Below are 18,095 nucleotides of genomic sequence, written 5' to 3'. Positions count from 1 at the left end.
TCATTATTGCTTCGTAATTTCACGCATTCTATGAATGGAGAAATGAGATGGACACTTCAAAATCAAACCATTGTTCTCTATTTTTGGGTAGTGCCCTAGCCTCTGTACCATGGTCTTCCACTGTCTTTGTTTTTTCATTATTGCTTCGTAATTTCACGCATTCAATGAATGGATAAATGAGAGACACTTCAAAATCAAACCATTGTTCTCTATTTTTGGGTAGTGCCCTAGCCTCTGTACCATGGTCTTCCACTGTCTTTGTATTGTCATTATTGCTTCGTAATTTCACGCATTCAATGAATGGATAAATGAGAGAAACTTCAAAATCAAACCATTGTTCTCTATTTTTGGGTAGTGCCCTAGCCTCTGTACCATGGTCTTCCACTGTCTTTGTATTGTCATTATTGCTTCGTAATTTCACGCATTCAATGAATGGAGAAATGAGAGAAACTTCAAAATCAAACCATTGTTCTCTATTTTTGGGTAGTGCCCTAGCCTCTGTACCATGGTCTTCCACTGTCTTTGTATTGTCATTATTGCTTCGTAATTTCACGCATTCTATGAATGGAGAAATGAGATGGACACTTCAAAATCAAACCATTGTTCTCTATTTTTGGGTAGTGCCCTAGCCTCTGTACCATGGTCTTCCACTGTCTTTGTATTGTCATTATTGCTTCGTAATTTCACGCATTCTATGAATGGAGAAATGAGATGGACACTTCAAAATCAAACCATTGTTCTCTATTTTTGGGTAGTGCCCTAGCCTCTGTACCATGGTCTTCCACTGTCTTTGTATTGTCATTATTGCTTCGTAATTTCACGCATTCTATGAATGGAGAAATGAGATGGACACTTCAAAATCAAACCATTGTTCTCTATTTTTGGGTAGTGCCCTAGCCTCTGTACCATGGTCTTCCACTGTCTTTGTATTGTCATTATTGCTTCGTAATTTCACGCATTCAATGAATGGAGAAATGAGAGACACTTCAAAATCAAACCATTGTTCTCTATTTTTGGGTAGTGCCCTAGCCTCTGTACCATGGTCTTCCACTGTCTTTGTATTGTCATTATTGCTTCGTAATTTCACGCATTCTATGAATGGAGAAATGAGATGGACACTTCAAAATCAAACCATTGTTCTCTATTTTTGGGTAGTGCCCTAGCCTCTGTACCATGGTCTTCCACTGTCTTTGTATTGTCATTATTGCTTCGTAATTTCACGCATTCAATGAATGGAGAAATGAGAGACACTTCAAAATTAAACCATTGTTCTCTATTTTTGGGTAGTGCCCTAGCCTCTGTACCATGGTCTTCCACTGTCTTTGTATTGTCATTATTGCTTCGTAATTTCACGCATTCAATGAATGGATAAATGAGAGACACTTCAAAATCAAACCATTGTTCTCTATTTTTGGGTAGTGCCCTAGCCTCTGTACCATGGTCTTCCACTGTCTTTGTATTGTCATTATTGCTTCGTAATTTCACGCATTCTATGAATGGAGAAATGAGAAACACTTCAAAATCAAACCATTGTTCTCTATTTTTGGGTTGTGCCGTAGCCTCTGTACCATGGTCTTCCACTGTCTTTGTATTGTCATTATTGCTTCGTAATTTCACGCATTCAATGAATGGAGAAATGAGACACACTTCAAAATCAAACCATTGTTCTCTATTTTTGGGTTGTGCCGTAGCCTCTGTACCATGGTCTTCCACTGTCTTTGTATTGTCATTATTGGTTCGTAATTTCACGCATTCTGTGAATGAAGAAATGAGAGACACTCCAAAATCAAACCTTTGTTCTCGTCTTGGGTAGTGCCCTAGCCTCTGTACCATGGTTTTCCACTGTCTTGGAGTAGAGTTCTCGTGCTTCAGGGTACACTCGGGCACACTATTCTATCCAATTTCTCTTCCTCTTGTATTTTTAAAGTTTTTATAGTTTATATATGAAATATTAATCTTAATGTTGTTACTGTTCTTAAAGTATTTTAGTTATCATTGTTTCCTTTCCTCGCTGGGGTATTTTCCCTGTTGGGGCCCCTGTGCTTATAGCATAATGCTTTTTCAACTAGGGTTGTAGCTTAGCAAGTAATAATAATAACAATGATGACGTGCGAGGCGGTTGTTAGGTTTTAACTGAGAGACGAGGTGAATGCAAGTAAAGTTTATTCAACAGATATGGTTGGTCCTGACTAGTACAGCTTTGCTGATCATGGCGATACAAACCCTTTCTCCGCGTTAAGGTATCCTCAGTTAGAAAGGTATATACATATATAATGTATATTTTGTGGCAATGTAGCTGTTAGGTACAAACAGAGAGGCAAGGTAGTGCAAGTAAAGTTTATTCAACAAGATAGAGTTCTCTTGCTTGAGGGTACACTCGGGCACATTATATAATTTTTATTGCTCTTGTTTTGTTAAATTTTTTATAGTTTATATAGGAAATATCTATTTTAATGTCGTTACTGTTTTTAAAATATTCTTTTCCTTGTTCCTTTTCCTCACTGGGCTATTTTCTCTGTTGGGGCCCGTGGACTTATAGCATCTTGCTTTTCCAACTAGTGTTGTAGCTTACCAAGTAATAATAATAATAATAATAATAATAATAATAATAATAATAACGAGATTATATACAAGCAGTTGCGAGCAAGAGTGTCACAAAAATTCAAACAAACTAAAACATGGGAAGGCAAGCTTATAGAGGTTGTGCTATTATCAGTGGTGGAGAGAGCAAGCAATGAAAAAAAAAATAGCAATAGCATTACATTGTATGAGCGTGTATGAAACACGTGCGGTACGGTCAGGAAATTACATTGCACAAACAAGAATTAATCAATTTATTATTCCCCGTTGTATGTGACTCGTTAATTAGTCTGTCAACTCTTTATTAACATTGTCATGGGAAAAACATTTGCATAAAGAATATTATTAATATTTTTATTATTACTAGCTAACCTACAACCCAAGTTTGAGAAGCTGGATGCTATAAGCCCAAAGGCTCCAAAAAGGAAAAATAGCCCATAGAGGAAAGGAAATAAGGAAATAAATAAACGATATAAGTAATGAACAATTCATATAAAATATTTTAAAAATATTAACATCAATACAGATATTTAATAATATATAAACTATGTAAACTTTGTGAGCCTGTTCAACATAAAAACATTTGCTGTAAGTTAGAAGTTCTACTAATTTAAATACCCAATTAGGAAGATCATTCCACAACTGAGCATATCACTTTAAATGTTTTGTTTATACATTTAGAGTCTAGGACATAAAACAACTGCTCAGTGACCTTTTTCTTGCCTTTCTCAGAACTGACTTTTTTTTTTTTTTTTTTTTTTTTTTTGGTCTAACGCCCGAAGCGATCAACGCAGTTAATTACGAATATTGAAGAAGTATCATATTAAACTATATAATTTTGTCATTCATTCCTCATGCAGCCAAGATTTATTCCCCCTGTTACGTATTCTTGACCTGCAATTATGCATTCTTGATTCCCACAAAAGCATTTTTCATCACCAATTATGCATTCTTCATCCGCAATTACGCATCCTTGGTTCATAATTATGCATTCTTGATCCCGAATTATGCATTCATGATCCCAGTTAGGCATTCTTGACCCCAATTATGCATTCTTGATCCGAATTAGGCATTCCTGACCTACGATTATACATTCTGGATCTCCAATTATGCATTCGACCACCAATTACACATTCTTTATCCCCAATTATACATTCTTGATCCCCAATTATACATTCTTGATCCCCAATTATACATTCTTGATCCCCATTTATACATTCTGTATCCCCAATTATGCATTCGACCACCAATTACACATTCTTGATCCCCAATTATACATTCTGGATCCCCAATTATGCATTCGACTACCAATTACACATTCTTGATCCCCAATTATACATTATTGATCCCCAATTATGCATTCGACCACCAATTACACATTCTTGATCCCCAATTACACATTCTTGATCCCCAATTATACATTCTTGATCCCCGATTATGCATGCTTGATCCTAATTAGGCATTTTTGATCCCCAAAAGTACATTATTTTGCCAGTTTAAAGGCTGCTCATGAATGACAGAGGCAAGGGACAAAGCCATTGCCCTTGCAAGCAGGACAATGGCATAGAGACTGACCATTTATACACACATGAGCAGGACCCAAGCCCCGTCCCCACCCAAGCTGGGACTATGGAGGGCCAGGTAATGGCTGCTGATGACTCAGCAGGTAGACTTATAGGCTCCCCCAAACCCCTCATCCCCATCTGTAGCTCACAAGGATGGTGGGGTTGCAGATAATGAAGGAACTAACGAGTTTGAGCTGGACTAGATCCCTAGTCTGGCGATCAGCAAGCAGAGACGTTACGAAATAGACCACCATAAAATTTCATTAGTTAATAGGGGGTTGTGGTGGCCAAGTGGTAGCGTCATTGCCTGGTGATTGCCAGACTGGGGTATGAGTCCTGCTCAAACTCGTTAGTTTCTTTGGTCGCTGCAACCTCACCATCCTTCTGAGTTAAGGATGGTAGTGTTTGTGGGAGCCTATAGGTCTATCTGCTGGCTCATCAGCAGCCATTGCCTGGCCCTCCTTGGTCCTAGCTTGGGTGAGAGGGGACTTGGGGGCTGATCATATATATATGGTCAGTCTCTAGGGCGTTGTCCTGCTTGATAGGGCAATGTCACTGTCTCTTGCCTCTGCCATTCATGAGTGGCCTTTAAACCTTTAAAGTATTTAAAACAATTTCTTACTAATGTCACTGTCCCTTGCCTCTGCCATTCATGAGCGGCCTTTAAACCTTTAAAGGGCTTCAAAACAATTTTATTCTGCCTTAATACGGTCACATCAACATAATATTAAATCCCATTAGATAAAAGCTCCATCAGATTTATGCGAATTACGTTAAAAAAAAAAAAGATTCTAATTCACTGCATGATGAAGGAATAACAGCAAATGATTATCACGTGATAAACACTGAATTACGTTTGAAATATAAATTTATTTTACGGAATTTTATTGCAGGTATTTCGTAATTAATTTCATCACGGAATAATCAATGCATACTTTCATGTCTTTTATATTGTTTAATATGCGGATACTTTTTTACAATTATCATGCATTCTATAAATATCTTTATATATATATATATATATATATATATATATATATATATATATATATATATATATATATATATATATATATATATATATATAATGTATATATACCCCCAAGGGAGATTACTTCACAAAACTTTCAAATGGGCTCCACAAGGCACTAGAAGAGTTGGAAGACCCAGGCCTACATGGCTGAGGACTATGAAGCGTGTAGTGGGAGATGATGAATTGAAAAGCATCGATTTAAAAGCTCAAGATAGAGATGACTGGCGAAATCTAACCGAGCCCTTTGCGTCAATAGGCGTAGGAGATGGAGATGGAGATGATGATGAAGATATATATATACACATATATGTATATATATATATATATATATATATATATATATATATATATATATATATATATATATACATTCACATATATGTATATATATATATATATATATATATATATATATATATATATATATATATATATATATATATATAAATGTATATATGTATTTATGCGTCGAACGCAATGAACATAATGTGCCATTTGCCACTGTCAAACCTCTTACAAACTCTCCAATTTCCTGACTATTTCATATATTCTCCCTCCCACTCTATTATATTTAAAAAAAAGAAAAACCCAACGTTTCAAAAAGTAAAACTTTTATTCCAAGACAAAAGAACAGTCGTATGATAATACCCTGGAACTAAACTGTATGAGTTTATCTTTTAAAAATGTATGAACAATTGAAATAATGCGTAGGAAGAAGAATATAAGAAAAAAAAATACTTATGTGTAAAAGACTGCAAAAGACTTTAAAAGACTCTAACATGGCTCTCGAGGAAAGTGGAGTTAATTTTATTCCTTTATTTTTTATCATGAGATATTTTGCGCTTGAGTACAAAATGATACATTTACTTTCAGTATATATCCGGTTTTTACTATACTTTTGCCTGCACGCATTTTCATTTAAATGTTCGTCTTGCGCTAGTTTATGGATGAAGTTGCATATGGATGTGTGGTCACACACACACACACACTCACACACACACATACGCACATACACACACGCACATATATATATATATATATATATATATATATATATATATATATATATATATATATATAGATATGTATAATTGTTATATGCATGTATGTATGTGTCTGTAAATAGGTATATGCTGTACAATTATACACACGCGCAAAAATCTCCCCTATATAATGAAGAGCAAGTGTCTGAATAATGTATATATATATATATATATATATATATATATATATATATATATATATATATATATGTATATATATATATATATATGTATATATATATATATATATATATATATATATATATATATATATATATAATCATTCATATATCGGGTCTGAGGGAGAGGATTAGTCATTCCCTGGTGATAGGTAGTGCGTCTGTGTATATCTCGATAAATATATAGCCGTCATTTTTGACGGGTTACATACTTTAATATATATATATATATATATATATATATATATATATATATATATATATATATATGTATGTATATATATATATATATATATATATATATGTATATATGTAAATATCACCCACGAATGGATATATATATATATATATATATATATATATATATATATATATATATATTCCCAAGATAGAATTCGGTATTAAATGCCATTCGTGGGTGATATTTACATAATCAAAATCACGTGTGCTTGTGATATATGTTCATATATATATATATATATATATATATATATATATATATATATATATATATATATATATATATATATATATATATATATATATATAATCCAAACACTTTCTATTTATTATACAGGGTAATTTGCCCAATACTACTGGCAGTAGTAGTAGTTCGTTAAATAACTCTAAGGTAAAAAAGCGCCATACATAACAGTAGCATTTATTTTTTTCCCCAGCATTGGGTTTTACCCGACTTTCAAAACACTGGTTTACAAAATGCAATCGCACGAAAGTAATCTCAGATGGATTGAAAAATAACAGGTTGCTGCAAACAGCGGAGGGAATCAAAAAGGGGAATTTGACTGTTTCCTGGAATAAAAAAAAAAAAAAAAAAAAAATTCAATGCATAGATAGGGACCATATGTAAAATTGGTGACATGTAATGCATAAATAGAGAAAAACACATATACCTACTACTCTGTTTCAATTTTTATCTTATGGATTATTTTGGGTAAAGATTCATTGCGAAAGTTTATTCTCCAAAGTATAAGAACGTTTGTTTGATGCCTCTAGACTTGTTTGCTGCTGCAAACTTGTTAACAAGACGATTGCGAATATCGAGAGAATTGATTGCGAAAAGAGAGATTTGATTGCTAAAATAGAGATGATTGATTGCGAAAAGAGAGAGAATTCATTACGAAAAAAAGAGATAATTGTTTGCGAAAATAGAGAAAATTGACTGCGGAAATAGAGAGAATTCATTACGAAAAGAGAGAATTCAGTGCGAAAAGAGAGAATTCATTGCGGAAGTAGAGAAAGTTCATTGCGAAAATAGAATTGATTGCGAAAATCGGGAGACTTGATTGCGAAAATCGAGAGAATTGATTACGAAACTCGAGAGAATTCATTGCGAATATCGAGAGAATTCATCACGAGAATAGAGAGAATTCATTGCGAAAATAGAGAGAATTGATTGGGAAATTGAGAAAATTGACCTCGAAAATCGAGAGAACTTATTGCGATAAAAGAGAGAATTGATTACGAAATTATAGAGCAATTGCAAAAAATCGAGAGAACTGAACCTAGTTTATAAACAGACTGAAATAGGTAACGAGTTAGAGAAAATTATGATTTTTTTTAGCTCTAATAATGTTGACGTATTTCAATTATATGTTTCACCCGACATCTTTTGATGGATGGTGAAAATATGTAAGATATTATTTTCTGTTTTTATGATAAAGTACCGTCGTTTTTGTTATGTTTGTTATAGGGGAATGATTTTCTTTTCTATGTCCATTTTTTGTCTGTTGAAAATAAAAAAAGGCTGATTTAATGGTAATGTACATTATAATCAATTTCATTTAGTGAGGCAGATTTGCACCGACTGGCAGGGGTGCCCTTTTTGCTCGGAAAGGTTTCCTGGTCGCTGATTGGTTGGACAAGATCATTCTAACCAATCAGATAACAGGAAACTTTTCCGAGCTAAAAGGGCACCGGTGCCAGTCGGCGGAACTCTGCCTCACTAAAAAAAATTGACCGTAGGACTCACAGAATCCTGTTACACCTTGCTCCGAAGAAATGCACCCGGTCGCAATCTTGCTGCTCGGAGAGTACTTGTGTTTAGCTCCGCCCATCTCTCCCTACGCTATCTGTTTGGTTACTAGCCGCGCAGTAAGGATGCGACAAGGTGTACTTCCTCATAACGTGGTATGTCAGGGACTCCTGTGTTCAGCTGTACATGTATATTAAAAAGCAAAACCATGAATATTGATAATTTTATTAATAATGACCCGACAATGCTAATGTTACTGATCGCGAAAAATTTACATGAATGACTCGATTTGTTTCAATACACAATTAATAGTTACATAGTCAGTTTCTTTAGATACTTGAAAATATAATTTCATGTTAATTCAAAGGCTTTGATGTCATGATTAAAGTAACCTTTGGATTAATTATTCATTAATATTATTTAATGTTGATTCAAAAGCTTTGATGTGACTAAAGTAACCTTTGAATTAATTATTAATTAATATTATTTAATGTTAATTCAAAGGCTTTGATGTCGTGATTAAAGTAACCTTTGGATTAATTATTCTTTAAGATAATTTCATGTTAATTCAAAGGCTTTGATGGGAGTAAAGTAACCTTTGGATTAATTATTAATTAATATTATTTAATGTTAATTCAAAGAATTTGATGTCATGATTAAAGTAACCTTTTGATTAATTATTCATTAATAATGTTAATTCAAAAGCTTTGATGTGACTAAAGTATCCTTTGGATTAATTATTCATTAATATAATTTCATGTTAATTCAAAGACTGATGTGACTTAAATAACCTTTGGATTAATTATTCATTAATATAATTTGATTGTAATTCATGGGTTTTGATGTCGTGACTAAAGTAACCTTTGGATTAATTATTCATTAATATTATTTAATGTTAATTCAAAGGCTTCGATGTCGGGACTAAAGTAACCTTTGGATTAATTATTCATTATTATTATTTAATGTTAATTCAACGGCTTTGATGGAACTAAAGTAACCTTTGCATTAATTATTCATTAATTTTATTTAATGTTAATTCAAAGGCTTTGATGTCGGGACTAAAGTACCCTTTGGAGTAATTATTCATTAATATTATTTAATGTTAATTCAAAAGCTTTGATGGAACTAAAGTAACCTTTGCATTAATTATTCATTAATTTTATTTAATGTTAATTCAAAGGCTTTGATGTCGTGACTAAAGTAACCTTTGGATTAACTATTAATTGATATTATTTAATGTTAATTCAAAGGCTTTGATGTGACTAAAATAACCTTTGGATTAATTATTCATTGATATTATTTATATAAATGAGATTATAAGATGATTTTTTTCCGAGAAAATACATTTTTCTTGCTTTTAACGGAATGAAAGTTTTTATAGGAAAGTATATTTTGAATCTTTTTGTGGTATAAAGTATATTTTCTTACGAATATTACATTTTGGATATTTATTTTTTACTGAATATTAAATTTATAGGCTTAAATCTTTCTCTTCGAGAAAATAAATTTTTCATCTTTTCATAGGAGGAATGTTTTTATAGGAAATACGTTTTGAATATGTTTATAGTAGAAAATATATTTTCTTACGATTATAACATTTTAGATATATATTTTTTACTCAATATTGAATTTATAGTCTTGGATCTTTTCCTTTGAGAAAATACATTTTTCCATCTTTTCGTAGGAGGAATGTTATTATAGGAAATACATTTTTAATATTTTTATAGTAGAAAATATATTACCTTACTAATAGTACATTCTGGGTATTTATTTTTTACCCAATAGTGAATTAAAGACATCTTTGTCTAAAGAAAATACATTTTTCATCTGTTTTCATCGATGGTAATGTTTTTATAGGAAATACATTTTGAATATTTTTGGTAGGAAATATATTTTGTTTTGAATATTGCATTCTGGATATATATTTTCTGCTCTATAATGAAACATTTTGAGCTATGTCGTTTAATTACTTTACAGAAATATATCGAAGCCATGAAATGAGAGAATTGAGAGAGAGAGAGAGGAGAGAGAGAGAGAGAGAGAGAGAGAGAGAGAGAGAGAGAGAGAGAGAGAGAGAACATTTTCAGCTACCGGTATGTCGTTTAATTACTTTGTAGAAATATATCGAAATTATAAAATGGGAGAAGCGCTCTCTCTCTCTCTCTCTCTCTCTCTCTCTCTCTCTCCTCTCTCTCTCTCCTCTCTCTCTCTCTCTCTCTCTCTCTCTCTCAGAATTCAAAACCCAATGCAGATTTAAATAGTAATATTGGAAATGAAGCAGGTCTGACAGAGAGAGAGAGAGAGAGAGAGAGAGAGAGAGAGAGAGAGAGAGAGAGAGAGAGGAGAGAGAGAGAGAATTTTCAGCTACCAGTATATCGTTTAATTACTTTGTGGAAATATATCGAACTTATAAAATGGGAGACTTAAGCTCTCTCTCTCTCTCTCTCTCTCTCCTCTCTCTCTCTCTCTCTCTCTCTCTCTCTCTCTCACATAGAGGATTTAAAACCCAATGAATTTTTAAACAGTAATATTGGAAACGAAGCGAGCTGTTTCATTTTTGAAATGCGCATATTAACTGCCGGTAAAAAGTAAGGCAAGGTTTAGTAAAATGATATTTTACCCCTGACCTGAGAAGAGCCGTTTCACCACCACTCTCTCTCTCTCTCTCTCTCTCTCTCTCCTCTCTCTCTCTCTCTCTCTCTCTCTCTCTCTCTCTCTCTCTCTCCTCTCTCTCACTTTTTTTTTTTTTTTTTTTTTTTTTTTTTTTTTTTTTTGCTCACGGCTTCCAGGATTTTTACCTTCGAAATTAATTCGTGCGAAATGAATGTGTTCGCCTTTTGCCTAAACTCCTATTAACTATATTTTCAGCGGATGTGTGAAAGGGGACGGAAATTATAACTTATTTTTTTTTTATTATTTTTTTACGGAAGTCACTGGGACACCATTGGAACGAACTTACCTAGCCCGGATTCGATGACGGTAACATAGAATCGATAGTGTGAGGCAGGGTTGCCGGGTAGGGATTTTAAAGCTAATATTACATAACAACGAGCTTATGTAGCCCGGATTCGAAGACGGCAAGAAAGAAATTGAATCGATAGTGAGGGGCAGGGTTGCCGGGCAGGGATTTTAAAGTTAATATTACATAACATCGAGCTTATGTAGCCCGGATTCGAAGACGGCAAGAAAGAAATTGAATCGATAGTCTGGGGCAGGGTTGCCGGGCAGGGATTTTGAAGCTAATATGACCTAAGAACAAGCTTACATAGCCCGGATTTGAAGATGTCAAGAAAGAATTTGAATTGACATTTTATGGAGTTCAAGTGTCTAGTTAAGACTTTGATGAAATTCAAGTTTTCACTTAAGACTTTATTTTATAGGGCAGATGATACAGTTGGTAAATGTCAAGGATAGTATAACAGAAGGCTAACATCATCAGGTACACCACCATTTGCACTTATGAACAGCCACTACAATGTCTAGAATGCTTTCAGAAGGCTAAAATCACCCGCTAAAAACACCTCTTGCACTTTCAGGGCATCCTCTAAATTGTTTAAAATGCTTCCAGAAGGCTAAAATCACTCGCTAAAACACCTCTTGCACTTTCAGGGCATCCTCTAAATTGTTTAGAATGCTTTCAGAAGGCTAAAATCACCCGCTAAAACACCTCTTGCACTTTCAGGGCATCCTCTAAATTGTTTAGAATGCTTCCAGAAGGCTAAAATCACCCGCTAAAACACCTCTTGCACTTTCAGGGCATCCTCTAAATTGTTTAGAATGCTTCCAGAAGGCTAAAATCACTGCCATATCATTTCTCAGACAGCCTCTATGTTAACGCTTTCTCAAGGCTAAAATCACTGCCAGATAATTTCTCAGACAGCCTCTATGTTAACGCTTTCTCAAGGCTAAAATCACTGCCAGATAATTTCTCAGACAGCCTCTATGTTAACGCTTTCTCAAGGCTAAAATCACTGCCAGATCATGTCACAGACAGCCTGTATAATGTTTATAACGCTTACTCAAGGCTAAAATCACTGCCATATCATTTCACAGACAGCCTCTATGTTAATAACGCTTTCTCAAGGCTAAAATCACTGCCATATCATTTCCCAGACAGCCTCTATAATGTTTTTATAACGCCTCCTCAAGGCTAAAATCACTGCCAGATCATGTCACAGACAGCCTGTATAATGTTTATAACGCTTACTCAAGGCTAAAATCACTGCCAGATAATTTCTCAGACAGCCTCTATGTTAATAACGCTTCCTCAAGGCTAATCTCACTGCCATATCATTTCTCAGACAGCCTCTACGTTAATAACGCTTCCTCAAGGCAAAAATCACTGCCATATCATTTCTCAGACAGCCTCTAAATTGTTTAGAATGCTTCCTCAAGGCTAAAATCACTGCCATATCATTTCTCAGACAGCTTCTATGTTAATAACGCTTTCTCAAGACTAAAATCACTGCCAGATCATTTCTCAGACAGCCTCTATGTTAATAACGCTTCCTCAAGGCTAAACTCACTGCCAGATCATTTCTCAGACAGCCTCTACGTTAATAACGCTTCCTCAAGGCTAAACTCACTGCCAGATCATTTCTCAGACAGCCTCTACGTTAATAACGCTTCCTCAAGGCTAAACTCACTGCCAGATCATTTCTCAGACAGCCTCTACGTTAATAACGCTTCCTCAAGGCTAAACTCACTGCCAGATCATTTCTCAGACAGCCTCTACGTTAATAACGCTTCCTCAAGGCTAAACTCACTGCCAGATCATTTCTCAGACAGCCTCTACGTTAATAACGCTTCCTCAAGGCTAAACTCACTGCCAGATCATGTCACAGACAGCCTGTATAATGTTTATAACGCTTACTCAAGGCAAAAATCACTGCCATATCATTTCTCAGACAGCCTCTATAATGTTTATAACGCTTACTCAAGGCTAAGATCACTGCCAGATCATGTCACAGACAGTCTGTATAATGTTTATAACGCTTACTCAAGGCTAAAATCACTGCCAGATAATTTCTCAGACAGCCTCTATGTTAATAACGCTTTCTCAAGGCTAAAATCACTGCCAGATCATTTCACAGACAGCCTGTATAATGTTTATAACGCTTACTCAAGGCAAAAATCACTGCCATATCATTTCTCAGACAGCCTCTATGTTAATAACGCTTCCTCAAGGCTAAACTCACTCCCATATCATTTCTCAGACAGCCTCTATGTTAACGCTTCCTCAAGGCTAAAATCACTCCCATATCATTTCTCAGACAGCCTCTACGTTAATAACGCTTCCTCAAGGCTAAACTCACTGCCAGATCATTTCCCAGACAGCCTCTATGTTAATAACGCTTTCTCAAGGCTAAACTCACTGCCAGATCATTTCTCAGACAGCCTCTACGTTAATAACGCTTCCTCAAGGCTAAACTCACTGCCAGATCATTTCTCAGACAGCCTCTATGTTAACGCTTTCTCAAGGCTAAAATCACTGCCAGATCATTTCTCAGACAGCCTCTACGTTAATAACGCTTCCTCAAGGCTAAACTCACTGCCAGATCATTTCTCAGACAGCCTCTATGTTAACGCTTTCTCAAGGCTAAAATCACTGCCAGATCATTTCTCAGACAGCCTCTACGTTAATAACGCTTCCTCAAGGCTAAACTCACTGCCAGATCATTTCTCAGACAGCCTCTATGTTAACGCTTTCTCAAGGCTAAAATCACTGCCAGATCATTTCTCAGACAGCCTCTACGTTAATAACGCTTCCTCAAGGCTAAACTCACTGCCAGATCATTTCTCAGACAGCCTCTATGTTAACGCTTTCTCAAGGCTAAAATCACTGCCAGATCATTTCTCAGACAGCCTCTACGTTAATAACGCTTCCTCAAGGCTAAACTCACTGCCAGATCATTTCTCAGACAGCCTCTATGTTAACGCTTTCTCAAGGCTAAAATCACTGCCAGATCATTTCTCAGACAGCCTCTACGTTAATAACGCTTCCTCAAGGCTAAACTCACTGCCAGATCATTTCTCAGACAGCCTCTATGTTAACGCTTTCTCAAGGCTAAAATCACTGGTTTACACCTAGACTTGCACTTCTACATTGTCTTGTAGAAGGCTAACATTTTGTGTGTTTACGTGACTAACGGAAGTCTTATTCAGGGAAACTGGAAAATTGTTGAAACCCTTGAAAAAGTAAAAAAAAAAAATTGTTTGCTTGTAAATAAAATAAATAAAAGAAAGGGTGGAAGAAGAATAAATAAAAGAAAGGGTGGAATGAGAATAAATAAGAGAAAGGGTGGAAAGAGAATAGATAAAAGAAAGGGTGGAAAGAGAATAAATAAAAAAAGGTGGAATTAGAATAAATAAAAAAAAGGATGGAAAGAGAATAAATAAAAGAAAGGGTGGAATGAGAATAAGTAAAAGAAAGGGTGGAAGAAGAATGGATAAAAGGAGGGGTGGAAAGAGAATAAATGAAAGAAGGGGTGTAAGGAGAAAACAAAGAAAGGGTGGAGGAAGAATAAATAAAAGAAATGGTGGAAGAAGAATAAATAAAAGAAAGGGTGGAAGAAGAGTAAATAAAAGAAAGGGTGGAATGAGAATAAGTAAAAGAAAGGGTGGAATGAGAATAAATAGAAGAAAGGGTGGAAAGATAATAAATAAAAGAAAGGGTGGAATGAGAATAAATAAAAGAAAGGGTGGAAGAAAAATAGATAAAAGAAAGGGTGGGAGGAGAATAAATAAAAGAAAAGGTGGAAAGAGAATAAATAAAAGAAAGGGTGAAAGAAGAATAAATAAAAGAAAGGGTGGAATGAGAATAAATAAAAGAAAGCGTGGAAAGAGAATAAATAAAAGAAATGGTGTAAGGAGAAAACAAAGAAAGGGTGGAATGAGAATAAATAAAAGAAACGGTGGAAGAAGACTAAATAAAAGAAAGTGTGGAAGGAGAATAAATAAAAGAAAGGGTAGAAGAAAATAAATAAAAGGGTGGAAAGAGAATAGATAAAAGAAAGGGTGGAATGAGAATAAATAAAAGAAAGGTTGGAAAGAGAATAAATAAAAGAAAGATATTCTCATGATAGGATTCGCTTCCAGCTGACGTTCCTGTCTGTACCATTTAAGGAGATTCCTCCGGGGGGGGGGGGGGGGGAATTGTGCCCAGTGTCTTTTTAAAAGCCTCTGCAAGATTCAACCATCGGGAATTGGTATGCGAAAGGATTGGGCTTCTAACGCATTCGCCTGCAATGTTTTCTTTTCTTGTGTTAAGTTCCAATGTTGTGCGGGGTTCAAATTCGGTCCTTTTTAATGATTGATCCTTGTTTCAAGATCGAACCTTCTTTGAGTTCGATGTTTTTTCCAAGTTCGAATCTTTCTTTCAAGTTCGATCCATTTTTCAAGTTCGATTCTTCTTTTAAGTTCAGTCCATCAAGTTTGATATTTTTTCAAGTTCGGTCCTTCTTAGAGTTCGATACCTTTTTCCAAGTTCAATCCTGTTTCAAGTTCGACCCTTCTTCAAGTTTGATCCTTCTTCAAGTTCAATCCTTTTTCAAGTTCGATAATTTTTTCAAGTTCAGTCCTTCTTCAAGTTTGATCCTTTTTCAAGTTTGTGTCTTTTTCAAGTTTGATCCTCTTTCAAGTTGTTGTTGTTGTTGTTGTTGTTGTTCTTGTATTTGTTGTTGTTGTTGTTGTTATTATTATTATTATTACTATTATTATTATTATTATTATTATTATTGTTTTTGTTATTGTCACTATTGATATATCTTATTATTATTATTGTTATTATTATTGATCAATGCGGTTATTTTCATTGATATTTTAGTCACCATCATTGATATTGTTTTTGGCTTATTATCATCATTATTATTGTTATTATTATTATTATTATTATTATTATTATTATTTATTAGCAGTATCATTATTATTAATAGTGGATATGAACAGTAAAGAACAGACGCTAACAAAAAAACAAACATTCAAAGTTGAGAATAAAAAAAAAAACAGATAAATGCAAGAGGAAAACTAAATGAACAAGCCGAAAATAAAAATAGAATATGCTCAGACTGTAAACTTTTCCTATTCCTATTCCTTTTCCTATTATTTTTCCTATTCCTTTTTTCTATTCCTTTTCCCTTTTCTATTCTTTTTCCTATTCCTTTTCCTTTTCTATGTTTTTTTCCTATTCCTTTTCTTTTTTCCTATTCCCTTTTCCTATTCCTTTTCCTTTTTCTTATTCCTTTTCCTTTTACCTATTCTTTTTGCCTATTCCCTTTTCCTATTCCGTTTCCTTTTTCCTATTCCTTTTTCCTATTCCTTTTCCTTTTTCCTATCCCTTTTTCCCAATCCTTTTCCTTTTTCCTATTTTTGCCTATTCCTATTTTCTATTCCTTTTTCCTTTTCCCTATTCCTTTTCCCTATTCCTTTTCCTTTTTCATATTCCTTTTTCCAGTTCCTTTTTCCTATTATTTTTTCCTATTCCTTTTTCCTATTCCTTTTCCTTTTTCCTATTCATTTTCCTTTTTCCTATTCCTTTTCCCTTTCCTTTTTTCCTATTCTTTTTCCTTTTTTCCTATTTTTTCCTATATCTTTTTCCTATTTTGCTTGCCTATTCCTTTTCCTTATTCATATTCTTATATTCTATCCTTTTCCTTTTTTCATATTCTTTTTTTCATATTCCTTTTTCCTATTCTTTTTTCCCTTTCCCTTTTTCCTATTCCTTTTTCCTATTTCTGCCCGTTTAAGGCCGAGAGAATATTGGACACGGTTCTACCAAAGGCTTCTCCAGTTCCTGCAAAACGTAATTTAGTTGATGTGAAGCATCGTGACGTCACAGGTCGCTGGCTCCGCACGTCTGAGAAATAACAGGAATTTCAGTAAGGTTTGGACCGATGGACGCAGGAAAGCGAGTATCAGGGACAGGAAAGCGAGGATCAGGGACAGGAAAGCGAGGATCATGGACAGGAAAGGGAGTATCAGGGACAGGAAAGGGAGTATCAGGGACAGGAAAGTGAGGATCAGGGACAGCAAAGCAAGTATCAGGGACAAAAAAGCGAGTATCAGGGACAAGAAAGTGAGGATCAGGGACAGCAAAGCAAGTATCAGGGACAAGAAAGCGAGTATCAGGGACAGGAAAGCGAGGATCAGGGACAGGAAAGTGAGGATCAGGGACAAGAAAGCAAGTATCAGGGACAAGAAACCGAGTATCAGGGACAGGAAAGCGAGTATCAGGCATAGGAAAGCGTTTATCAAGGACAGGAAAGCTTGGACCAGGGACAGGAAAGCGAGGATCAGGGACAGGAAAGCGAATATCAGGGACGAGAAAGCAAGGACCAGGGGCAGGAAAGCGAGGATCAGAGATAGGAAAGGGAGTATCAGGGACAGGAAAGCGAGGATCAGGGCCAGGAAAGGGAGTATCAAGGACAAGAAAGCGAGGATCAGGGACAGGAAACCGAGGATCATGGACAAGAAAGTGAGGATCAGGGACAGGAAAGCGAGTATCAGGGACAAGAAAGCGAGTATCAGGGACAAAAAAGCGAGTATCAGGGACAGGAAAGCGAGGATCAGGGACAAGAAAACGAGTAACGGACAAGAAAGCGAGTATCAGGGACAGGAAAGCGAGTATCAGGGACAAGAAAGCGAGTATCAGGGACAAAAATGCGAGTATCAGGGACAGGAAATAAGTAACAGAGTGAGATGGGA

The 18,095-nt window shown here is 35.0% G+C and overlaps 2 protein-coding genes across 2 annotated transcripts in view; both read left to right on the top strand.

Moving 5' to 3' along the window:
- LOC137617732 (uncharacterized) overlaps window positions 1-18,095 on the top strand; it is a 361,612-nt gene that overhangs the window by 68,047 nt on the left and 275,470 nt on the right. The window lies entirely within an intron of this gene.
- Window positions 17,350-18,095, top strand: part of LOC137617734 (probable splicing factor, arginine/serine-rich 7) — a 15,873-nt gene continuing 15,127 nt past the window's right edge. The window contains exon 1 of the mRNA XM_068347731.1: window positions 17,350-18,084. Within this exon, the coding sequence (XP_068203832.1) occupies window positions 17,350-18,084 (735 nt within the window). The remainder of the gene's footprint in view (window positions 18,085-18,095) is intronic.

The sequence above is a fragment of the Palaemon carinicauda genome, chromosome 23 (genome assembly GCF_036898095.1).
Source record: "Palaemon carinicauda isolate YSFRI2023 chromosome 23, ASM3689809v2, whole genome shotgun sequence".
Taxonomy (NCBI): Eukaryota; Metazoa; Arthropoda; class Malacostraca; order Decapoda; family Palaemonidae; genus Palaemon; species Palaemon carinicauda.
This window is presented reverse-complemented; position numbering and strand designations above follow the sequence as displayed.